Below are 26,785 nucleotides of genomic sequence, written 5' to 3' on the forward strand. Positions count from 1 at the left end.
CGCCTAGCTTCCACGTTCGTTAAAATTAGTTTTATTGCAATCTTCCTATCATTGCAAACCAAGTGCAGCACAAATATACTGCTTTGGTTTTGATCTGATAGATCTTTCGAAATCCTACAGAGTTTTGATTCCCTTCCACGTAACCCACATAAAAATAAACAAAAATTAAGCGTAATTAATTAGCTTGTGATTATGCGAGAACAAGAGAGAAGGATAAAACTCGTAAGCGATTTATTCCTGCAAAGCTTTTTCCTCCCCTCCAAAATCCATCTAAACTAATAAACACAACCTAAGATGTAAAACTAGCTAGTGTCACCAACCACCCACCATAGATATTCTAATAAACACACACCACAAGATAATTTGCATGCTAATCCTCCGTCTTCTTTTCCCCCAACATAACCAAAACCTCATCATTATGCACAACTTTCAGCTTTTTGCTTTTATCCTCAACTATAAATACAGCTTTTTCATTTATCACTTGAAGCTCAGGCACTATGTTTTTGTCTGTCAAGGTTTTGATAGATAGCTCCTGTGAACTGCATTTATGTAACTTGAAGTTTTGCTTTAAGCATCTTTCCATGAAAGCATCACTTGCTTGAGCTTTTATATAGACAGTTGAAGGAACGGATACAGTTTCATTATTTGCAGGATGATAACATGGAATCCCCATTTCAGAATGAATTTTTTCTTTAAGAGAAACCATCTTAGGCTTCTCACCATGCACTAGTATAACATGCTTAGGGGAGAGAAACTTTATTAGATCCATTATCCCTTTAGAATCCGTGTGAGGACTGAAAGCCAGTTGATGAACCTGTCAAAATATACAACAGTAGTCAAAGTTATTCCAGATATTAATAAACTGAAATGAATTGAATCCATGTCCATTTGCACTAGAAAATCATTTGAATAGCAAAATGCATTATTCTTTTGTTTCTTAAAGCACATAAACGTTATGAATTAATTCCATGATGAATCAAGGAATTTCAAATAACCACAAAAGCTTTCTGTCAAGGAGCATGAAACTTTTGAAACTCAGTTCACAACATTTAAATCAATTGCAAGTTAGATTTTTGTTTCTCTCAAAAGATAGGAAAAGTAATACATGGTTTCAGTTGTACTTGCCCTCAAGTCCCCAGTCATGTTAAATGTTAATCTCATCACACTATAAAACTCAGAAAGACTAATAAAAGCTCAAGTGTTCTTTTTCTTTTGCAAGATATATGTATTCGAGAGCGAATAGATGAAGAAACTCTACTGTATTAATGGACCAAAGGCTGATATCAGTGAGATATCAAAATAGAGCAGGTGATGAAATATAAATAAGAAAAGATACATATGATGAAGATTGAGCACTCTTGCACTAGCCTCTGAACTATTTTCCTCAGCATTAATTGTCTCTTGATATACATATTTCCCAACCCACTAGAACCTATCACTCTCCAAATTTACTGCCAGCTTACTTATGCACTAGTGAGACCTATATTTTTCCAGTTTCCCTACTCCATACAACATCGAGATTTTTGGTCTCATAATTTATTTACATGTGTATCTGCTTGCACTTTTGTCTACCCAGTTGAAAACTAAATAATCATTTTTCAAAGAAGAAAGAGAGCCTCACATAGAAGGCATGTTTCCATGTAGGTAAACAAATCACTAGAAGAAATATATTTACCTGGCAACGCACATCAATTTTTGTGTTGGGGTCCAATTCAATTTTTGGGGGCTTAGACATTAATACATGTCCTACTGTTCCAGGCAAACAATACCTACAATAATAACGAAATAAAATATTTATACAACACATCAGAAATATAAATACTTAAAATATAAGATTGATATACATGGCTTTCCAAGAAACAAATAAAAATCTATGGTGAATGAGATATGAGGAACATCCTTTACATCCAAACACACATAAATCTCTTATACCAGAAATCTTGCAACTTTTCAGTTTTCCTAACTGATGACACAGACTGGAAAGAGAATTAAATATTAGATAGAAAGGAGAGTCACTTTCACTAGAGGAGAACTTCAAAATGCAGGGGCTTCAATCATAGCAGGCTATTTAGAAAATGTGCAGAGTATCAACTGCTTGTCGAAACTCTCTGGGCATTTTATAGATTTGGTCTCACTTTCATGTTTTAGTTTATCTCAATGATCATGAAGTAAAATACCAATATAACTCAAAGTTTAGGGGGCAATTATCTGCCGTTTGGTAATCCTGCAATTAATACAAAAGGAGGGGGAGAGAGAGAGAGAGAGAGTAAAAAAAAGGGATGTACCCAGGTAAAGCAACAAGGGTATTTTCAAATGGTGCCCAACGTTTGAAAACTTCGAGCGAAAGCCCACCACTTATCATCCCAGGAGATGCAAAAAGAACACAAGGACCAGGAGTATCTAGTACAGACCTTTCATACTTGCAAACTGCAGCATCAAAACCAGAGCATTGAAATGAGGAACATATCAAGCGATATGAAGCAGTGAATTATATCGCCAATCTCAATTATTATAAAATTTACATGAACAGAAAAGAGAAGAAAATGTTTACGGCTATTCACCATGTAATTTGATTATGTTTTTCTTTAAACAAAATTCAATATGAATAAAAGATAAAAATCCTTTATTGAAAATTCACAAATGACTAGTTAAAAATCCTCCCTCACCATATTCCCCTTCATTCACTACTAACTTCGTAACAAACTTCTGACTATTTTTCCTGCTCATTCCCCATTTCATTATTCTTTTTACATGCTTGAACCTGATTCTCAATCCATTTCCTTGCCCTTCCTATCCCTTCTGCTATACACCAATCCATAAAAGAATCTCTAACAGAGACCAATTTCCTAAAGTTTCAGGGATTTTCTCTCCTTTTCAACAAATTTAGATTTGGTAGCACAAGATGTGAAAAAAAAAAGGGAATCCCACACATTCAAAAGCTCTAACAAAATTAAAGTTGTCATAAGTATGTATTGTCTAATTACCTGGTGGTGAACATGCTTTGTGAGGTAAACCCTTTATGCATGTCCTTCTAGAATACTATGCACGGCTGACTGCTGCCAGTCATATATCAATATTTTATCTCAGTTTCTGCTGTCTAGATATTTCATATTTTTTAATTTGAAATGCCTTGAACAAGTGGCAGAAATTTCCTTTCAGATTAACTAGCTGTTACCATTATAGAATATACAAGTAGTCTAATCACTAAACACAGGTTTCAACAGCAAATATCTATAAGGCATCATTGCCTGCTTGTTATTGAATGCAGAAAACAGCATGCAAATATGTGAAAGCGCATATAAATGCATAATTTGTTCTAGGTAAAATTTCAAAAATGTATGGAATATATGGAAATTACCATTCTTAAAATCAAAAGCATTATTTGTAGGGTATGAATCTTTAATCTTCTGGCTTGTCCAATTGATAAGCATCTTATAGTACACGTTAGCTTGCTTTGTTAAACCTGAAAAATACAGATTCTAGTAGTTAGGTCTACTTTGACACAGATAAATGAAGAAAATAGTACAAGAAACAGCTTTAGGAAGATCAACAACACAAGCAACACAGCTAAGCAGTAGAAAACAGAACATTGTCATATTTTCAGATTTTTAGTTGCAATAATTGAAACAATTTTCTGAAAATGCAGTGGCATCTATGTTAGATAACATGACTTATTTAGTTAATTTCTACAAGGAGCCGTGTTTGGTCATGGACGACGATCTTCTGTTCTTTCCCAGTTTCCCCAATGCTTCACATTTTGTGCCTTCTTGGATATTATTAATATCAATTTTATTAGTTTGTCCAATTGTTATTCTTTTTTCTTCCTTTCCTTTTGTGGTGTATGGAAAAGTTGCTATTTCCTCTGATAATTTTAATTTTACTTATTTTGCATGTTTTGATTGTTTTCTTTCTATTTGTTATCTCATTTATTATTTCTATTAATCTATTTTATTTACCAAGTAATTACTGTGCATATGTGACAAAATCTATGCAAGTAACATTACCTTTCTTTTAAATTCTATTGAACATTTTGTTCGTTTGATTCAAATTCTTGCAATCAAATAAGGCATAGAGAAATAATCTTGTTATTTTCATTTCCAATAAGTTGTTTCAAATATCCATGAGTGCTCATTTGGAATGCTAGTAATTATTCAATTTTGACCTATTCGTTCAAATAAAACTTTAGGGTATCCATAAATAACGACACTACTTTAATTGTGTGCAATTGTTCTCCTTGGATGACATTTTGTGGAATTTCCACTTTATTCGAGTTTGAATGGTGGAGAAGTTAATGAGCTAGAGTTCTTAATTTGCTTAATCATCTTCACCTAACCATTTATCCACAAACACACACACTAGGATCTGGATTCTTGACACATCCAGTATTTTTGCTGTAAATCTTATTTTAATTCTTGAACTCCTATGCGAACATCGAAAGATTTCTATTGGAAACATAATCAAATGAATATACATGTAATGAATGTTCAGCAAAACGAGTATATATAATGTTTTTAAAGGGAACAGTAACTAATTCAAACCTGCTGAGAAGTATATAGGAACCTTCAAATTCATGCGCTCCCAGTAGTCATCCATCAAAATGCATAGTTCCTAGACATCATAATAACATAGTAAAAATGAGACAACTATTATATCTCCATCAATATCATGAGAAGAAGTGATGGTCTAATGGTTATCTTGATGAGAATACCTGAGCCCTTCCAAGACCAAATGTTGGAATAAGCACTTTTCCTCCCGCAGAAACACATTTATGAACCTAAACCAATTATTTTGAAAACTTAACAGTAGCCATAGATTTGAAGCACTTGAATTAAAGAGGAAAAACAGAAAGTAAAAGACGCACAGAGATAATATATATGGCACCAAATCAAGAAAAGTCAAAACATGACCACCAAAAATCATGAGCAAAGTCTCCATTAAAAATAAGATAAATAATGGAGGCGACAAGAAGTAAAAACAGAGGATTCACTATTCATTCCTCTTAAAATAATAAAATGAATGAAGAAAAGAAAGGAGAGGAGGATGAACATGAGAGATGGAATCCTTAAAAGATCCTCTACTTTGCACCATTGGGAACCAAAAAGGTAATAATATCCTCAAATAAAATCAATAGTTGAAAAGAAATCAAACCCTAGAGTTCCTTTCCAAACAGATACACCAAGATAATGTAAAAACCAAATTACTAAACAATTATAGCACATAATTCTACAGAGTGGGTGTTACAATACATACAGCATCCAGGAATTCCCTCTCACGAGCATATTTTGAATCACGAATTGTAGTTCCATATGTGGATCTGAAAAGAGAATCAAATGCAATTTTCTCAGTTACATAGATTACAGCAGAAAGTGTAATAGGATCCATCAATTACTGTGGCACAACACATTTGATACTGAAATCAATTGATTTAAACTGAAAAAGTGGGCAACTGACAAACTAAAATCATGAGCTCTTGGTCACATACAATACCAGCTTTCCAAGAGCTTAGCTTGTTATATGCAAGACAAGAAAGTCTTATATTTCTAATGTAATATCAAAATATAGTGAAAATAATGTGCCAAAAGCTAAAATCAATTTAGAGTATGATCTAATCTATGAATATAACTTGACACAACAAATAAGAAGAAAAAATAGTGTATTTCTTTCTCTAAATACTCAAATGTTGTTATAGGCAAGACTCGTTGACTCAATTAGTGCTGGTCTTACTCAGTAATGAGAAGGTCAAGTCGCAATCGATCAATTTGGGCTGCTCCAAGGTGTCTATCTGGTGTCATATTGTAGTCTCCTGTATATACCATTTCCGAGTCTCCCACCTTCGCATGGAACATTGCAGCTCCAAGAACCTTAAGAATTAATGTAAGGTACTCAAAGAAGGTAAACTGGATAAGGCAAGTGACCGCAACAATGCAAAACAATATTATACACATCCAATAAATTATGATCCATGAATGCTGCTTGACTGCTTCACATGACATTATGAATAATGCAAACGCAAAGTTATCAATTAGGATATGCTGAACACAAATAAGTCTTGCAATGATAATAATAAATTCAACCATGCTGCTAGCCTAAGAGCTCCTATGGCCTCTCTTAACCCATTCCTATGTATGAGCACCTTTTCGTAGGATCATATATGACGGTAAATTGATTGTAAGTTGCATAAAATCATTGTAACATGCATTTACAAGAAGTGCATTCCATATAACTTAAGGAGAAGAGTGTATTTTTCTTATTCTCGGCAGAATGCAGATTATAAGCAATACCTACACATACAGCAGATAGGGAAGAGAGAAGGAGGTTTCTCCTAGAATATCTGAGCATCTCAGTACACTGAAAAATAACTCTTATCCTAGCAGATGAGTAACATAGTGGGAAAAATCTAATCCTGACTTAATAACTCTCAACTTATCTTTCATATATTTTCGAGTTAAAAGTGGTTGTTGGGTGATATGGATGACAAAATAACCCAGTCCCACTCAAAAACTAACACACACACAAAACGGCCAATTGTTCATGACAACGATCAGGCTAACAAGCATGAAAAGGTACCATCATGCAGGGAGGAAAGAAAAATGCAACAATAAAAGACCAAAAACAAATTTAAGAAATCAACAAAGTGTATGTAAGTTGGATTACCCAACGTTATTTTAGAAGTCTAGTTTTGCAAATAAAACATGGCCTCAGAGATTCAGAGACTTACATGGCCAGCATAATAGGCACGAATTTGAAGATCTTTGTCTACTTGTATAGTTTGCCTCAGATCCACAGCAATAACTGTATAGTACACAGGAATAAACCAGATTAAAATGCTTTTATTAAGATAAAAGGTCGAAGCTGCTGCATTCACCAAAATTCCAAAGTTCAAACCAAACTATTGCTAAGCAAAGTAGACCTTTTAAGTGAATAAATTTTAAAGTTCTCACAAAATTATAACAATAAATCTTGTAAAAGCAGTTTGGTCAATAAAAATAATAAATAAATAAATAAATCATGACATACTAGATATACAAGAAAAAGAATGATTTTCAGTCATGAGCATAGTTAGAAGAAGTGGTGCCAGCTATGAAAATGTACAGAAATACAAATCATGAACATGCTTGACTGGATTGGATACCTTTCTTCATGCACTCAGCAATATGATCAGAATTAAACTGCTCTTCCTCGCCACGGCGTTCAACCAGTACTTTCCGATAATCTTCCAACATCAAAGGAGCCAAAGCTTTTGTTGGGTACTGTTTAAAATCAATTGTCAAGTTAAAGTTCAATTATAGAATGGAACCTTGAAACCAGCTAGTACAGTATTTGAAGCACAAAAGAAAGAAAATGTATGTCAAAATAGTGTATATGCAATATTGCTAATATTTCCAAAGAATGTCAAAATACAACAACCACTTCGATAACCAGTATTTCTAATACACCATAATATTCTACTCAGCAATTTCTTCCCAAGAAGGGTAAACCACCAAAAATACACCTGAATTATCTTGATGTTAACAAAAATGCTCCCGAATTTTGTTATAGACAAAAAATGCCATCAAATAATTTAAAAACGTGCCAAAAATGCTCAGCCATGATCAAAGACTTGCCCCATTAACAGAAAATCGTGACATGGCTCATTTGCCAATGTCAGAGTTTCACTTGCCACATAGGAAGCTCTGTTTGCGACATCACTTTTTTCCATTAATGTAGAATGTTTGAGTTCACGGATGTACATTTTGTCACGTTTTTAAATAATTTGAAGACATTTTTGTCGATAAAATTTGGGGGCATTGCAACAAAATAATTCATGTGCATTTTTGGTGGATTACCCTTCCAAGAAAATTTTTGAAACATCAATCAAGCTCATCCTTTTTTCGATAAATATTCTGATTTTGTTAAAACTATTAATTTCTCTTTCTTTTTTTCCCCACTTTTTTCCCAATTATGCTCAAACTAATACATAGAAAATCTCTTAAAATAACATCTACCTACCAAGAAAATACAAGCAATTATTCTGAAAACATATTCAGGGAATATTGCATTAAAGGCACGGAAAACTTCACTTTTTTTCATCCCCTATATTCATATTGCTATTGATGCAAGAACATAATCATGTACACTTAAGAATGTATTGAAATTGACCTGATAGTTTTGCTTAGCTGGTGGCTATGAATGGAATGAACATGGTGATTGCCCTGCTTGGGTATGTTTATGGTGCATATACTATTCAGATGACAGTGCTTATTTGGTTCTACCCATCTAACCGTTGAATATATAAGTACCTATTATGAAAGATTATTTGTACAAAATTTTGTAAAAATTGAATATCAATAAGGATATAATCTAACATCCTAATTTTCATGTTCATTTAAACTTTTCTATATCGCTAATTTAGATACATATAAAAGTATATCAAAATGATTTTAGATTGACATATAACTATGATCTATAATGTATAAGATTCTAATCTAGAGTGGGTTCTGTAAAAAGTTACTCTAATAAAAGAGTATTCAACAGTATAAGATTTACTTAAATGACCCTATAATCAATTGATCTTAACTCTTATGTTTGGATAATTTACTTTAATAGAAGTAGAATCACCAGAAAAAATAGGAAAACAAAACTACAATTTTCAATTTTTTTAATAAAAAAGGATGCTTTAAGATAAATTGATTTTATGTCCAAAGATAAAACAACTTCTACATTATGTATCTAAGCGTGGATGTCTCATCATCATGAATACATTCTTTCTCTCTTAGCGAAATTCTTCATTTCCTATCTTTTTTTTTAAGAAAAAGCAACCAATCAATGTCAAATGCCAAATAATTGGAAAAAAAAGCTCAGTTCAATGATGTCATATGCAAGACTGGCTCACACAGGTATTCGTTATTCCTTATAGTTAACAATTGGAAACTGCTAGATAATCATGAAGAGAAGGTTATTATATAGGAAATTTTGAATTAAAGCAGCGACGAACTTGGGTTGTCCGTTTTGGTCTCATTCAAAAGGAAGCTAATAAAGTTGGAGATTTGATGGCGAAGGGGGTGCACAATCAGATTCAATATTACTATAGTTTCGGTTATGAGGAGTGATTGTAGTTTTTAGGAACCTAGTTTCTTTTCTTATTTTTTTCTGCTTCAGTCCTCTTTTATTCTTATTTTACTTTGCACACCAAAAATGCCAAATAATTGAAATTATGTACTTATGTGAGAAAATAGTTATCATCCTCTCCCGACCCAAAACAAAAGCATTACATTGAACACCTAGTAGGAAACAACTCACCGTCATGTAAATTGGTCCGTGAAACCCACAAACTTCAGTGAAATAAACCAATGCACCAAGGTGGTCCAGGTGACTGTCACAAATTATGCCAAAAAAAAATATTAAGAGTATAAAATCAGCGAGTGAGAAATTTTAATGATTAAAAAATAATGAAAACGAAGGAAGAGTGTGTTGATACAATACAAATGAGTGATGATGATGCAAGAGAGGGCGGTGTCAAAATCGCCGGTGGGAGAGATGAGACTGAAGTTGGGGTAACGGCGGTGGTCCGAGACACCCATGTGCATTCCGCAATCGAACATGATCCGCTTGCCGTTTATGTTAACCACCACGCAGCTCTTCCCTACCTCTTGCCCAGCACCTGGAAAAAAAAATAATGAAATGTAATGCACGGAGAAGAGAAGAAACAAGAGGAAAGGAATAAGGAATTACCGAGGACTAGAGTTTCAATAGCCATGAATGGTGTTTAGCAGTAGAAAAATCTCCAAGGGAAGCCAAGGAGCAGATTGGAGCTCAGCTTGTTAACACTACTATGTCCTTCTATTGGCTTTACCACACTCTCCTAATCCAACATCCATGGAACAAAATCATTGAATGACACGCATAATTTGAACAGACATAGGTTCAGGAAATTAATCAAACACATGGTGCGCGTGTTTTCAGTTGAGGAAATGTCATCCACACCGTCAGGGAGGGGCAATAGAGTGGCCGATTGTTTAGGAATAGCTTTACGCCTTTATCCAGTGTTGCTACTTGCTAGGATAGTAGGGTGTATTGATGTTTCTTTCGTTTTCCTTGGGCCTTAGGCCTTCTGTCAAACCAAGAGTGAAATGCCCATTTCACTTTTGTGTTACAGTTTTTAAAATATTTTCATTTGTTCACCGAAAATGAAAATATTTTCATTATTTTAAAATACTTAACCAATCATGCTTTATTTTCCTTTCATTGAAAATAGAAATGAAAATACCAAAGCAATCAGCTCCTAAGTGTTGACTTGTTGCGACTTTCTCTCTTCCCGTCGCTTCCCCTGACCGTTGCCGCCGGGTCCGCCTGCGTCGCCCTTTTCCGTCTCTGTCGCGTCACCTCTCGCCGTCTCTGTGGCGCCGCCATCGCAGGAAAAAAATGTTCAACAAGTTCAATTTTCTGTTTCTGATTTTGGTTCCATCGTTTCTGCTGCTTCCTCTGTCACTGTCCGAGTTTGACTCCATAGGACCTCTGCTCCAGCGCTTGGACTCAAAAAGGGCGCCTCCATATGTTCAAGAAGCTGCTGCTAAAGGTGTTTTGAGTAGATTGCTTCCTACTCATTTATCCAGTTTCGAGTTCAAAATTGTCTCTAAGGTGATCTCTCTTTTCCCCTCGGAGTTTCCATGTTTTAGGGTTGTTTTGGGGCATTCTTGGAAAATAAATTTTTTTAATGATATTTTTCTAAAACATCTCTTACCAAATTAAAAGTAATTTTATATTTGAATATTTTATATAAAATTTTTTTATTTATTTAAGTAAAATAAAATAAAAGTAATTTTTTTTATTTAGAACTTGATTGCACGACATTATCAAAAAATATATTTTTTAAAAAGGTCTTTTATATGTTTGAATATTTCATGTAAAATATGATAAAAGTTTATATATTATGTGAAAAATATTTTTTTTAAGAAAAAAAATCTTTTAAAAGAAGATGTAAATTGTAACTTTTTAAAAAAGATTTTTTTTATTTTTCTAGTTTTTTAGTTTTACTATTAGAAATTTATCGAATATATTAAAAGATAAAAAAATAATTTTTTTTCCATTGAAAAAAGATCTGTTTTATCGATGTAATGGTGCCAAAAGAAGCACTTATTATGTAAAAAAACATTTTTTTATTTAAAAAAAGATTTTAAAAAAAATATAAATTGTAACTTCTAAAAAAATATGTTTTTTTGGGTAAATACCCTTTCCGGCCCTTGAGCATTTTAAATTGGGACATGTCGTATCTTTATCATCCAGAAACCTCAACCAGGTCCTCAACCATCAACATTAGTGAACGTATCGACCCATGTGACCGGTTGCCAACAAGTTGCTTGGATGACGTGTCAGATGGAGGCTGAGTTGTCAAATGCAGGTGCCACGTGTCACTAGAAGTTGTTGCAGGGACTAAAAACCCCCTCCCTGCAACTGAAACGGCATCGTATGTGCTGGGTAAGGTGTTCATATGTGCTGTTGAGGAGGGTTTGGGACGAGAGAACGTTCTAGAAGGTGGATGGTTGCGGCACGGTCGGATTCGGAGCCGGTTGTGAGTTGAAGTTCGGAGAGGTGAAAGAGTTCTTCGAGATTGTTGGGAAGTAGAAGCGGTGGTGGAGTTGGTGGTGGTTGTTGTGGCGGAGGAGTAGTGGTGGTGGTGGTGGAAGGTGTTGTCGGGAAAGAGAACCTCCATTGGGTGAAGCTTTGGGAGGTTGTGGAGGAAGAAGAGGTGGAGGACTCGCATGAGTTGCGAAGGTTGTGAGGCGGTGGTAGTGAGTTGAAGCTCGGAGAGGTGAAAGAGTTCTTCGAGATTGTTGGGAAGTAGAAGCGGTGGTGGAGTTGGTGGTGGTTGTTGTGGTGGAGGAGTAGTGGTGGTGGTGGTGGAAGGTGTTGTCGGGAGAGAGAACCTCCATTGGGTGAAGCTTTGGGAGGTTGTGGAGGAAGAAGAAGAGGTGGAGGACTCGTATGAGTTGCGAAGGTTGTGAGGTGGTTGTAGTGGTGGCGGCGGTGGCGGTGGTGTAGGAGTGCTGGGGAGGGGTGGTGAGTGGAGGGTGTTGTCGGTGGGGCTGAGAACAGATTGGGCAGGGAGGGGTTTTTAGTCCCCGCAACAACTTCTAGTGACATGTGGCACCTGCATTTGACAACTCAGCCTACACCTGACACGTCATCCAGGCAACCGGTCACAGGGGTCGATACGTTCACTAATGTTGATGGTTGAGGACCTGGTTGAGGTTTCTGGATGATAAAGGTGCGACATGTCCCAATTTAAATGCTTAGGGGCTGGAAAGGGTATTTACCCTTTTTTTTCTAGTGTTTTTTCTTTTACTATTAGAAGGATTAAAAATTTGCTAAACACTAAAAAATAATTCTGTATCGATTTAATGGCCAGACAAACACTTAATTTGAATGTTGGTTGAGTTTGTGAGTGGTAGTAATTTAGTTTGAGAGAGAGAGTTGTTCTTTATATCTGGCTAGATATTTGGCTGTAAACCCTAAACCCTTACAGCATGACTCTTCTTAAAATTTAGAGGCTAATATAATCTAAAAGGTTAATGCTGACTTTAGTTCCTGTAGGTGTATGCGTGAGTCGTTTAACTTGACTTATGTTTACTACTTAGAGGGACATTTTGATTCATTGAAACTTACAGGGACCAAAAATGATTTACACATGTATCTACTTAACCAAAGTGAGCATTAACCTATAATTCTTAAATTTGAATAGAAGACTAACTTATCAAATTTTTTTTATTAATAACAGAGGAAGTAAAATTCTATTTTAGATAACGGTAACGTTATAAATACTACTCTTGTGATTTTTGCTTATTAAAAGCAATGTTTATATAAGATTACCAAACAATGCTGACCATGATGCTTTGAGAGTTTTTAAAATGCTCAGTTGCTCTTAAAACGCCATACCACTACCAAATCAAGCCTTTCACGGCAGATTTATTGTTTAGAAGTTTCATTCTCTCCCTATATGTAAATATAAGATAATATAAATATTAAGTATAGAAGATTTTTCCAATAGAAAAAAAAGTTTGACCCCTCCTTCCCTATAATTTAGTTCTCTTTATTTTAATTTCGGGGCTTATATATTCCATTTTTTAATGTGCCTCACAATTCGAAAGAATTCGTGGGAGGGGTCATTTCAGTTCATTTTTCGATTGACAACATGGTACTTGGTTTTTACTCCATGGTTCATTTAATAAAGTGAGTTTTTATATTATTTCATTTTTTTGTCGCCCCTTTTGGCCTTGTTTACCTGAATTTTTGTTTACATGTACCCTAAGTTGTATACTTCTCTTTGCCTCCTGCCCTTCTGTACAAAGATGTATTATAATTCAATCATAGTCATTTATGTGAGAATTTTGTTTGAAGCAACAAGGACTAGATTTATATATTTATTTAGTTCCAATTTTCCAATGGATGCTTTCACTTAATATATGATATCCTTATACTCCTTCAGAATTAGTTAGGATCTGCATCTACTCTTATATGATTTGATGTGAAATATGGTTTCCATAGTTTTCAGGATGCATGTGGTGGAGACAGTTGTTTTCTGATAAATAATTACAATCAGTCGAGACAGAGTGGGCCTGAGATAATGTATGTCAACTGAAATTTATGCTGACAATGCTTTCTTTTTCTTTACCTACAAGTTTACAGCTCATCTTATTTCTTATCCTGTTATTTGTTATGCCTTAGATCTTTATTCCTTTCAGAAAATGCTATTGAACTTCTTCACATTGTTGTTTGAAAATATTAAATTGGTCAAATTTCAGTCTAAAATCTGTATATAAAGAGTTATGAAAATTCTACCATCTGTAGCTCACTAATGGTGTGGTTAAATGTAGTTACCATTATACAAGATTCTGAAGTTTTCAGTTTTTCAATGTCATTAGTTGTCTGCTCTTGGATGAGATCAGGTGGTCTATAGTAGGACAGAAATATAGAATGGTAGGTGCCAAGAAGAGAACGAAGTTCCGTGATGTATTACTGAGATTTCATTTAACCTTGTTTAATTTCACTATTACCCGCTTTGCTGGTTACTTGATCTCATGCTTGCTTTAGTATCTAAGTACGTGCATGCCTCAGTGGCAGAATGGAAATCATCTGCTGTTGAGGATATGATTTTGGAAAATACATGACATCAGTTTAATTAGATCTCATTTTCATTTTAAATTTTCAGACAAAATTATTTTTGTAACATTTTCCTTGAGTTACTGCAATTGTATTGGATTATGACACAAAGTATTGAATATTTTGATATGGCACGGGGCAAAGAAAGGTTTTTTTCCCTACATTCTAACATTGTTAATGTGTATATTTCTCAGTATTAGAGGAACCACAGCTGTTGAGATTGCATCTGGCCTTCATTGGTATCTAAAGTATTGGTGTGGAGCTCACATCTCATGGACAAAGACAGGTGGAATTCAGATAGCTTCAGTCCCAAAGCCAGGATCACTTCCCCTTTTGAAAGATGAGGGACTAATAGTTAAACGCCCAGTTCCATGGAACTATTACCAAAATGTTGTGACTTCAAGCTGTGAGTACCAAAATCAGCTTTCCATCGAATTACACATTTTCCTGAAACTTTTTGTACTGAGCCACTTATTGAGAATGTGAACTGAACGTTAGTTCAGTCGATGACTAATGTGGATGCTTAAAACTTTGATCTCTGGCAAAATATAGATAATCTTTAGTCACTTATTCCAAAGAAGTTGAATTAATGAACATTTGTATGCAACCTATACAAAGTCAGTTAGAAGGTACTAATGTGTTTAAAAGAAAAAAAAGCAGTAATTGATCTTCTAGGGACTTTATAAAATCTATGAGAAGGAAATATTTTATTAATGGCTAGCGGTACATAGTCCAATACAAATAAATGCTTAAGTCCTATTGCCAAACGTAATACTATTGAGTTGAGTGAGTTTTCTCAAGTCATTTTGGTCAGGAAGTATTGAACTTTGGGGTTCCTATCTTATCACATTCAAGGATCTTAAGCTTACTGTTAGGAACAATGCATAGTTGGGGAACAAATACACAACCAGTGGTTCCTTGTTCAAGGGTATACAATATCACATTCTTTGTGATTCCTTGTAGATTCGTATGTTTGGTGGGAGTGGGAAAAGTGGGAAAAGGAGGTAGACTGGATGGCACTTCAGGGGGTGAACTTACCCTTGGCATTTACTGGGCAAGAAGCAATATGGCAAAAGGTTTTTAAGGTAAGATGCAGTTTAAGACAAACCTTAGTCTAAGTAAAGAGATTTCTCATGTTGAGGGAATTACCTCTGAAAATCAGTGCACAGAAACAAGTTTTTCACTAGAAGATCATTACTTCAGTGATGGTGTTACTTCTTCAAAATGCAAAGTTTGTCATCATGTTTTTATTATATTTGATTCTTTCTATCAGCCATTCTTTCAAACTTATGCTGCTCAAAGTAAATTGTGCATAATGTTTCTATTTGGACTATGTTAATAACTGTTCTGCATATTATTGGCTATGCTAGATATGTTTATACTTTGACAGATATTGGGCCTGGGTATTTCATTTTATGCCTTTTGATTAATGAAATTTGGTAGTTTTAAATGGAGATATTTGGTGTCTTGTTGCTTCCATAGACAACAATGTCAGTGCACTCAAATCATTGGATTTATAATCATTTACAAAATGCTAGAAGTTTCAAGTATTCACTTATTTGGATAAAGTCCTGTTAGCATTTTAGTGGTAGTCATCTAGCATAGTGACTATTTTAGACGGTCTTTCTTGATTGATATGTTAGAGAGATTTGCATGCATTGCTCAATTGTTATGCTTTTTCTCTTCATTTTAGAGGGGTAGCAATGGTGAAGTTTTTTTTTTAAGGATGAGCTCCATATGCAATTCCTATTAAACAAACACAAGATATCTTCTCGTCGGTTTCTCCTAGGCTTACTTTATGTCTACGCTATCCTAATGAAGACTTTTCCTTATACATTTTAAAGTAGTCTATAATCTACATACTATATTTATACCACATTGGAATTATATGACATCATTCTTGGCATTTGCCAATGTTGAGATGCATGTGGTTTGTGACGGGCTTGAAGATGACAACATGTTTTAGCTACCAATGTTAGATGCACTATTCATTCTTATTGATACATACTGTATTTTCTCTTTCAACAGTGATTTGACTAGTATTTTCATTTGTAGGATTTTAACATTAGTTCGGAAGATCTGAATAATTTCTTTGGTGGACCTGCTTTTCTTGCATGGGCTCGCATGGGAAATTTACATGGGTAGGTAAAGTAAATATTTAAACCCTATCATTGATTTTAATGTGCTTATAAGGCCATGGAAATGGCATTGCTAGTTGGGTAATCATGTGGTCTGTGTACTTTTGCATTTTTGAAAGTCGAGGCACTCATGTTGGATAATTGATATAATGAGAATATCTTCTGATTAGTTTATGAATAATCCTTTATTGTGATGGAACTTTGGTATTATCTCTTTTGCTTTTCACCTGTCTTCTTGATTTACAGCATGGAGGTGAAGGTACAGTTGCAACATTCTTAGTGTGTATGATGTATTGATGTGTAGTCGTGGATTCACATTACAATATGTTAAAATATATTCCGTACATAGTCCACATGGTGGTGGTACTAGTAGTAGTAATAACTTTTTTCATCCTTCTCTATCCATTTTTCATGATACAGAAGGGTGTATCTTTGTTACTATAGAGGCTTTTTGTTGCATTCACTGGTTATTTCATATAAAAGGTAACTTTTATTGTAGCATGTTCTCTAGTATAAAATGAGATCTATCATTTCTCAGATGGGGTGGCCCTTTATCGCATAATTGGCTAGATCAACAATTGGCCTTACAGAAACAGATTATCACTCGAATGTTGGAGCTAGGCATGACCCCAGGTAAACTCACATGATCATATAGATTTTATTTGTATGTCATATTGTTTGATGTCGGTACCTATGTCAGTACCTGTATTTAAGTCTCAAATTTCTATGCTACATTTCGTAAATCCAATGCTGTCATGTAACATTTGATCTTTTATATTCTAGTGTTGCCATCCTTCTCGGGGAATGTTCCAGCTTCTTTGACAAAGATATTCCCTTCAGCAAAAATAACTAGACTTGGTGACTGGTATTTCTCTTCCCTTTTATGGTGATACTTTTGTGTACCTAATGCATGACTTTTTATAACCAAGGTGAAAAATTCCCTATCAAGTGGCATACCTTAGATTTGTGCTCATATTCCAGTTTCAAACTTTTTGAGCTTTAGAGCTCTGTGTTTCCATGTATGTATCATTGATGTGTTTAATTATTGTTCTGTATAGGAACACCGTTGATGGGGATCCTCGTTGGTGCTGTACATATCTTCTTGATCCCACGGATCCTCTATTTGTTGAAATTGGGGAAGCTTTTATCAGGAAACAAATCAAAGGTGATTCCCCAAATTCTGAGTTATATTTCATTCTTTTAATCCTCACTATATTTGTCAATTTTACATATTATCTAATTTCTGCTTTTTACAGAATATGGGGATGTAACAGACATCTATAACTGGTATGTTTATTTGTGCTCCATATGTTATATTCTTTATTTTCCTGCTGAATTTTCCTTGCAAATTGATGATATACTCTAGCAGTATGTCGAACCATTTTTCTCGTTTGAGGATTTTCCATTTTATGAAACAGTCATATTTGAGTGAGCATGTTCACTTGTTGATATCTATTGGTTTGAGTCTTGTACATATGTTATTGTGATCTGAGTGGAGTGGGTTTTTAAGGTTGATTACTATTAGTTCTGGCATACATGTTGTATTTCTATTCTCATGAATCATATCTTCCAAAGGCCTTATTTGTTAGATAGAGGTACACAAATGTTTTTTTTTGTCTAACTCACTATAGTCGGGCTGCCCATTGAGCTTGAAGAATTTTGCTCGAGTCTAGTTTAGCTTTTGCTTAAGTTAACTTTTTCTCTATAGAAGGATGGACACGTCGTCTAAATTCTTGATCTTTTGGTTATAAGTACTTTGCTATTATGTCATAAACCAACAAAAAAGTTTAACTTGTTAGATAAAGGCACATAAATGATTTTATGTCTAACATATACCGTTGACTGTAGTGACACATTTAACGAAAACTCCCCACCTACTGGTGATCCAGAATATATCTCAAATCTTGGAGCCTCTATATTTAAAGCAATGTCAAAAGGTGACAAGGATGCTGTATGGCTTATGCAAGTACGTTTCAAATGACTCTGGATCTTTCCATCAGTTTTTACTCCTTCTATATCAAAATTATCTACAATATCTTCTCTATTTATAAGCATCTGAATCCCTATAGATAATCTTTTTGAAATGTATATTATGCATTAGTTTCTTGTAAATATTTGTTGTCATCTTTTATATTCTTTAATCAAATACACTCTGAGTCATGGATAGTCTCCTTGGTGTATAGTTTCCTCTATATTTTTTAATTTATTTTTCACCCCCTTCTTTGTGTATTTTTTCCTATGTTTTCAAATGTAGAAAAATATGTTTCCAGTAGCAGCTTACTTCTATCATTGAGTTTTGGTCTGCTGTGAATATTTTTTCCTTGTTGCTTTTCATTGTTAATGAGTTCCATTTACCTATTTCTTCTAGTGAATATTTTGATGCCATTTGTAATGCACACTGATTTGTAGATGACAAATATCAATGATTCTGCAGGGTTGGCTCTTCTACTCTGACTCATCATTCTGGAAGCCTCCTCAAATGAAAGTATGTAAATCCAAAACAGACCAAACATCATGTCTTTTTAAGGATTTGCATTTTTTATTTTTTGAAGTTTATTATTATTGTTTATTTTCATTTTTCATCCACTGGTTAGACTATGAAACCACATAGAGATCCTCCCTTTTTTGTCAAAATTATTCTTTGGAATAGAATATAATGCCTCTTTTTTTCTTGCGGTTGACAACCTTGGCTTAATAATCTTTCAAGGTTCTCATTTGTGTAGTCTCAAACAGATGGCTTGTCTAGTTCTTAATGAATATATTAGCAGAATCAATATACGTCTTCTCGTTGTGTAGGATCTTGGCTTCATAGATTATATCAGTGCTAAATAGCACTGTTTTCATGGAAACCAGAGCCTGTCCTTATGTCAGGATTTTGGCTTCTAAGAAAGTCAATTGCTAACATTCATTTTTTCCCAGTATGATCTATATGTATTGTAATGAGCTCCAGGGATTACTTCCAGGAATTTAGTCAGAGATTATTATGGATTTCTTAAATGACTTTAACTTCCTACAAGTTTGAAATAGTATTGCTTCATATGTTTGAGAAAATAAGCAACATATAATCTATATGATATCTTTTTCCTTCATCTCTGTGCTCACGGATATTTAGCCACTTTCATCTTTCTTGACTTCCTTCCAGAACTAGAGCACCTCTATTCCCTTGTGCTTCCTGAAGTCCTGATCACCGCCTGACCTTCTTAATGTTTAGATTGCACTGCTGCTCCATGTCTGATATTGTAGATCCCTCATTCAGTTGTTTGTACAGTATTAATGTTCATATTTACTAAAGCAATTTGAAAAGTGATCTTAGATATCTAATTTCTGGAGGTGTATGAAGATCTCAGACAAAACACTGAAGTAAAATTCTTTAGCATTATGGGTCTTGGTTATGCAACTTCAGTCCTGCAATGGTGTATGAGCTAAAGCTAGTGCAATTTAATGCAAATGCTGCTTCTTTATATTGATTTTTTTAATATATATATTTTTCCTTTCTGGACTATGCATGTCAATAATTGCAGGCACTTCTACAATCAGTTCCATCTGGGAAGATGATTGTTCTTGATCTGTTTGCTGATGTTAAACCAATATGGAAATCTTCCTTTCAGTTTTATGGTACTCCTTATATCTGGTAATTATCTTTTTGGTAGCTCATATTACTAGTTTTGAAAGACTTTGATATTGTCAATAGCAATTATTCTTTCTCGCTCTTACTCTGCTTCAGGTGCATGCTACATAATTTTGGCGGTAATATTGAAATGTATGGTATTTTGGATGCAATTTCTTCAGGGCCTGTTGAGGCTCGTATCAGTGCAAACTCAACAATGGTACTGCAAATTTTCTCGTATTGCATATTGTCAATTATGATATAAGCATAATTTAGAAGTTTTTATTTCCTAGAAGCCTACATGGCACCTGCTTCAACTTTGATCATATGCAGCTAATTTTTTACCTATTCTTCGTTTTGTTGGAAAATAAGTATTGATAACATTAAATTAAAGATATAATTATTTAGTAAATTTTTTAATTTATAGCTTCTGCATTCTAGTTTTTAAACTTATGCAGCTAAATTTTTTGTAGGTTGGTGTTGGTATGTGCATGGAAGGAATAGAGCAGAATCCTGTTGTTTACGAACTAATGTCTGAAATGGCATTTCGGGAGGAAAAAGTGCAAGTTTCGGTAATGTTGTTCAAAAGCTTATTGCTTATACAATTATTGACACTTGTGTTTACTTAGTTTGTAACTTTGTTTTAACGTTCTTCTCATCTAATTTTTAATTCTGGTGATAAGCTTAATTTTAAATTCAATTTTCACAAATCTAACTTCTCATTTAAATCTTCCCTCGATTCTCCCATAGTTGATCTTTTGATAGTCCACTTAAAACTTTTTCAACTCTTTACTCTCTTTATTTTACAAGTAGAATTTTCACATATATATATTGAAGCATCTTACGAATAACAAGTGTTGCACAAAACATATATCAAGAATGCTCTAATTTTTCAAGAGAGGCTTAGAAAGTAGTTTATATTGATAGTGTAAAATGTACAAGTTGTAAGTAGATCTTAATATGCACGTGATGACCATGTGCAACAAATTAAAAATTCAGTTCTATTCTTGTTGTGTGTTTATGTTTAATAATATCTCAATTCATATTGCATTATAGGGACATTATGCCCTCTATATCACGCGATTAGAATATCAACTATTGTCATGTCAGGGTATAGCTTTCTTTAAATTATGTATTAGAAGTGCCACGATACTTATAAATATGACCATATAAATATCCTTTATAAGTGTTTGACTATCCTCACCAATTGAGCTAGCTTTTGGTATTGGAGCCTATCCTATGTTTGTTAGTTGGCCTTCTGTATATGTCCAGTAATGGGCTAAGAGGGTATTATAAAAATCTCACATTTCTTGGGGATATGACCACGATAGTCTTTATAAGTGCTTGGCAATCCTCACATCTTGAGCTAGTTTTTCAGATTGAGTTAGGCCTACTCAACTCTAATATCATGAAATGTGGTAAGTATTGTCAATGCTAGTATGTCTAAAAACTTGTTCGGGGGGTCATAACTCTAATGATTAAATGAATCTAAATTTGTTCTACATGACCTAGTTCATTATGGTTGAGTGACATGTTCAGAAGAAAAGAGAAGAGAAAGTGAAACAACCTTGTGTATAGAAAATAGTAAATGGATTCTAAGAAATTGGGTTTTCCCTACACCAAAGCAAAGCTAACAAAAGAAAAATTAATCTAGAAAACATTGCTTTCCAATCTCTCAATAAGTTTGAGAAGGAAAATTCCTGGAAAATATTATGAGCTTTACACCAACTAGATTCTAGGACTAATAAAACATGCTTGTTAGAGAATCTGCATTGAAAATTCATGGCTTTCGCTCCAACCAAATAGTGGCCTATAAAGCACATCGCCACAAATATTTTCTTTTCTGTTTCCGAACCCAACAAATCTCATCAAAAGAAACTGATGGAGGGTTGCAGGGCACACCAAACATTCATCAAAGATGCTGAATAAATTATTCCATAAAAAGACAGTAATCAGATAGTGCTAAAACAGATGAGTTTGATTCTGAATTCACCCCACACATAACACACGCATTAGGAGAAATTGCTTTATGTGACCTTGAAACCTTTAGCATGTCATTGGTATTAATTCTATTAAGCATAACTTCCATATAAAGAATTTGGCTTTAGTGTGAGCCTTTGACTTCCAAATGGGTTTATCTAGGTGGAAAGAGGTTGTGCTTGGGGATTGAATTTGAAAATGAAAGTGAAAGAAGGATTTTCAGCTAAAACTACCAAAGGAGTCGAGAAATCAGAAAAGGCTTAAGAGCATAGTAATCAAAGAGAAATCATCAGGAGGTTAAGAGCATCAAGAACTGAGTGGCTTTCCTATCCTTAAGGTTACAAAGAAGGTGGAGATTCCAAGATGGAGAACAACCCTGAGCAATACAAAAGGATTGAATAGGAGAATTATTCAAGGAATATAAGTGGTATAAACTAGGAAAAGCTAGGACAAATGAAGTATCTCCTATCTAGTAGTCTTCTCAAAAGTTAAAACGAGACCTTCACCTACCTTCGAAGAAAGCAATGGTTTGAAAGTACTACAACCTTGAGATATTAATCACATGGCAGCTACACATTCCTTTGGCAAGCACCTCCATGACATGATAGCTACACATTCTAATTTCTGATGGCACATGTACATGCATAATTCTAATTCCTGAAACCAAGATTTCAACTCCATTTTCAATGCAAGATGATTCAGTACTCTGAAGAGAGTACTTTTTGTTAACATCTGTGTTATCTATGACGTACATGCATTTCATGATCAGTCCTTTCTTTTCTCCTCTTATTTTCCTGTGGATGTGAATCAGACTACAATATGATAGTAAAGTTATGTATCTAGAATCTTGATATCATCAAAACCTTCATCCAATGGGTTGTACTTTATTTTATTTATTTATTTATTTATTTGCAGAAGTGGATCAAGAGTTATTCCCATAGGCGATATGGTAAAGCAGTTCATCAAGTTGAGGAGGCCTGGGAGATACTGTATCACACAATTTACAATTGTACCGATGGAATTGCTGTATGTATTTTCATAAATTGAATTCGTTGGACATTTATGATAATATATTTTACGCCATGCTAGTTTCTATGTTGCTTTTCTTTTTAGAATTTAAATAGGGATCTTTATACCTAAACAACCACACTGAATGAGAGTTACTCTTCTTTCTGTATTACTTAGTCTTTTAACAAACAGGATAGAAACTCTGGACACAAGGAGTATATATTGTTTTCATTTGATACGTATGATGACAATACACTATCCTTATTTAGAATTATTGGTAATCCTAAATAAGCAATTAAATCATGAAATACAAGGAGATGAAACATTATTTTAACAGATTGTGTACAGTAAGGTATTCTAAGACATGATTAGGAATAGGATAATATCAGAACCTCAAAAACTTACTACTAAGATTTAAATTTGGCACAAATAAACTTCTAAACTTAACTATACTCCTTGAAACTTGGCTGGTAATAAAAATCAAGCATGATGTTGATTTTGACTAAGAGTTGGATTGAATGTTGCGGAAGAAGATATTCCACTAAAATGATTGACAGTGACAACTGACAACTACAAGGCTTAAACAATGCCATGGGGTCTTGAAAATCATGTCCATGTTTAAACTATTGGAATTCAAATCTCTGTTAATGGTTTTACCTATACTTTTTCTATATTTCTATATATTGGACTACCCTCCGTTTCATTAACTCTCGTTACTGGCTTTTATGATCTTGTCCTTGATCATATATGATTTCGGCTGATTATTAGTAAATTTTGGTCTAGTTGCTTTGCAAGATCTATTGTTGATATAATTGTTGAAACCTGGGTGCTGATTTGGAAAACTTTGTGAATTTACCAATCATCACAGGACCATAACCATGATTTTATTGTAATGTTTCCTGATTGGGACCCATCAACAAATTTTGGATCCAGCGTGGCGAACGATCAGAAGAAAATTTACTTCTTGCCACCTGGAAATAGAAGATACTTGTCCCAGGAAACAAACTCCGATATGCCACAGGCACATTTGTGGTATCGTCCCAATGATGTAATCAAGGCATTACAACTATTCCTTGCTGGTGGAAAGGATCTTGCTGGAAGTCTCACATACAGGTAACCTGTTGAGTTTGGTATATCCAAAAATTGTTTCTGTATCACTCACTTTCCATTTCCATAAAGCATACTATTCTTAAATTGTTCTTTTACTTGGTTTTGGGTTAGCCTAATGGTGCTCTTCCAAGTCGTTCCTTATCGGACATGTTAGATAATAGCAAATGGATGGTGTACTAAATTGATTAGGGGGGAAAAGAATTGTGTTAATCAAAAGTGCCATTTTCTTTTTGACAGGTATGACCTGGTTGACTTAACACGTCAGGTATTGTCAAAGTTGGCAAACGAAGAATACATCAAGGCAGTTACTTCTTTTCAGAAGAAGGATATTGATGCCTTGCACTTTCATAGCAATAAGTTCCTTCAATTGATTAAGGATATTGAAATATTGCTGGCATCCGATGACAACTTTCTTCTTGGAACATGGCTTGAGAGTGCTAAGAAACTTGCAAGGAATCCAAGTGAGAAGAAGCAGGTAACTATATATATATATTGCTCACAGCATGATCTGTGATCAGATATTGCTGCTGCTAACAAACATATGCATATCAACAGAATTAGTATTACTTATAATACGATTAATTATTTATAATAGTTTTTTTCATTTTCAATCGTTGGATACATAAATTTAGAAAATTTTTATTATTAAACTCTTAAAGCTAAATCCATATTTTTGATAAATTTTATGCATGTATAATTCATCTTTCTTTTCTTCTCTGCATGTATTTTATTGTTTTACAGTAATGGTATCTTTGGCCGTTGAAACAAATTTATAATATATCATATGCCTTTATAATTCATCGTTTATACGGTTATGTGATAATTGTATCCTTGGGCCAGTGGGATGAAATTAATATGAAACCCGTCATGTGGTTCGCAAAATGTTTTTACATTCTTAGAGATTTTATATTAGAAATGTCATATTCAAATGTTTTTCCAAGGTAAAATTCCCATTAATGTGAAAACATTCAGGCGAGTCACACGCCAATGGAACCTACAAATACACCATAATTAGATGATTTAATGCCATTTTTTACCTTTATATGGCCAGTATGAATGGAATGCTAGGACACAAGTGACCATGTGGTATGATACGAATGAAACTACACAGAGCAAGCTCCATGATTATGGTAAAATACGTTAATAAACTTTGATTTTTTTTTTCTTTTTTGGTGTCTTATTTAACTTTGATATGCCTATTTCATATCAAAATTTGCTATACAATAGCAATTATGTTGAAGTTTTCTGTTTTACCATGCTTCTTGATCAGCTAACAAATTTTGGAGTGGTCTCTTTGAAAGCTACTATCTCCCACGAGCTTCAACCTATTTCAGCTATTTGTCTGAAAGCTTGAGGAGGAATGAGAAGTTCAAGTTGATTGAGTGGCGAAAACAATGGATTTCGCAGTCGAACAAGTGGCAAGAAGGTAATGAGCTCTACCCAGTAAAGGCCAACGGAAATTCTCTTGCCATCTCCCAAGCTCTCTATGAAAAGTATTTTGCAAAATAATTTGGTTGACAAACCCTAAGATTTGATGTCAGAAATGCAGAGAATAATAAGTAATATACATTATTGCTTTTTATTATCTTTGTTCTATGAAGGCTTGTTGCTTTTCAGCTGAACTATCTCTAATCATTTGATACTACCCTTGTATTTCTCTTTCTCTTTGATGGTTAAGAAATGAGAAGTTACATAATCACAAAGACTTCAAATGAAAAATAACAAACAAAGCAAGAAACAGAAGAAAGAAGCATCCAAAGCAGGAAGGCATATCAAATAAATCTCACCATTCATCACAATCATAATTATCTCTATCATACATGTGATTATTGCATTTTTATTCTCCATTCACCGGGTGATAGATAATTTAAATAAAAAAAAATAAGTCTTTGATCTTTTATGTTAGTACAAATAAGTTTTTCACATTTTAAAATATAAATAAGAACTTGACCTTTGCAAATAGGAGACCATAGATTTGTTACTTTGTCTCTCAAATAACAACCGGAAGCCATTGACGAGATTGTTAGAATGATGATTTGTCCGTTAGATGCCAAGCTGGAGGTGCAAAAAAGTAGTTATACAAGTTAGTCCTCCACCCTCACAAAAATGACATTGTTTAAAGTTAGCAGTCCTGGTTCTTAAAATAAGATGAAGCTATACCAGGAAGCTCATGTTTGCAGATTTGTGTACGCTCCAAACATGGCTAGTGATGAAAGCTCTTCAAGCACTACAAGATTCGGAGTTATTGCAATAAATTCTCACAATGGTCTCGAGATTTATGCAATTATTCGAAATGGTCCTTGAAATCCAAATTTTTCTATAGTAGTCTCTCTTATAGAGCTCCGAGCACCATAATGGTCCTTGCGTCATTTCCAGCACTGAGTCAGTTGTCAGAGTGTTGTGGCCATATTTTGCCACGTTAGATAGTCCCAACGGTTAGGTGGCATGAATTCATTTCAATTTGGACCCAATTTGGTCCTTCTCCCATTTTATAATCCTAATTAATATACAAATAAACCGAAATTAGTTCAGTTTTGAACAAGTAGTAAAAAAATTCAATCATCAACAAAAACACATACAATTTATTTTTGAATAAAAATGAATTTTAATTAAACTAAGAAATAAATTAAAATTAGTTAAGAAATAAAAAATTTGGTCAATACTTATCAATAGTATTAAGTGAACTTCAATTAATTTACAAATAAATCAAAATTAGTTCAATTTTGAACAAGTAAATTATCAACAAAAACTCATCGAATTTATTTTTGGATCTAAATAAACCTCTATTAAAAAGAGGAAAAGAAAA

General features: G+C 34.0%; 2 protein-coding genes across 7 annotated transcripts; one reads left to right on the top strand and one right to left on the bottom strand.

Annotated features, from left to right (window-relative positions):
• Positions 1–10,466, bottom strand: LOC130945181 (cleavage and polyadenylation specificity factor subunit 3-II). 6 transcript variants are annotated; one of them, XM_057873885.1, is made up of 15 exons: positions 10,247–10,453; positions 9,964–10,090; positions 9,712–9,841; positions 9,463–9,640; positions 9,280–9,352; positions 7,133–7,250; positions 6,719–6,792; positions 5,725–5,861; positions 5,251–5,314; positions 4,709–4,774; positions 4,539–4,608; positions 3,359–3,463; positions 2,286–2,427; positions 1,676–1,769; positions 1–814 (listed from the first exon to the last, which is right to left on the bottom strand). In XM_057873885.1, the coding sequence occupies exons 3-15, from the start codon at positions 9,734–9,736 to the stop codon at positions 371–373; spliced, it is 1,590 nt and encodes a 529-aa protein (XP_057729868.1). In that variant the 5' UTR covers positions 9,737–9,841; positions 9,964–10,090; positions 10,247–10,453; the 3' UTR covers positions 1–370. The 6 variants fall into 6 exon arrangements, with proteins under 6 accessions (XP_057729868.1, XP_057729869.1, XP_057729867.1 ...); XM_057873886.1 differs by lacking the exon at positions 9,964–10,090 and having other exon boundaries at positions 10,247–10,466; XM_057873884.1 differs by having other exon boundaries at positions 9,712–10,090; positions 10,201–10,290.
• On the top strand, positions 10,390–25,836 carry LOC130945180 (alpha-N-acetylglucosaminidase). Its single transcript, XM_057873883.1, has 19 exons — positions 10,390–10,617; positions 13,529–13,602; positions 14,331–14,542; positions 15,100–15,221; positions 16,192–16,277; positions 16,813–16,907; positions 17,058–17,139; positions 17,333–17,439; positions 17,531–17,561; positions 18,123–18,240; positions 18,709–18,759; positions 19,796–19,905; positions 19,999–20,101; positions 20,355–20,453; positions 22,777–22,887; positions 23,738–23,982; positions 24,217–24,454; positions 25,031–25,109; positions 25,250–25,836. The coding sequence occupies exons 1-19, from the start codon at positions 10,402–10,404 to the stop codon at positions 25,486–25,488; spliced, it is 2,418 nt and encodes an 805-aa protein (XP_057729866.1). The 5' UTR covers positions 10,390–10,401; the 3' UTR covers positions 25,489–25,836.
• The last annotated feature ends 949 nt before the right edge of the window (positions 25,837–26,785 follow it).

Source organism: Arachis stenosperma, chromosome 8, assembly GCF_014773155.1.
Source record: "Arachis stenosperma cultivar V10309 chromosome 8, arast.V10309.gnm1.PFL2, whole genome shotgun sequence".
Taxonomy (NCBI): domain Eukaryota; kingdom Viridiplantae; phylum Streptophyta; class Magnoliopsida; order Fabales; family Fabaceae; genus Arachis; species Arachis stenosperma.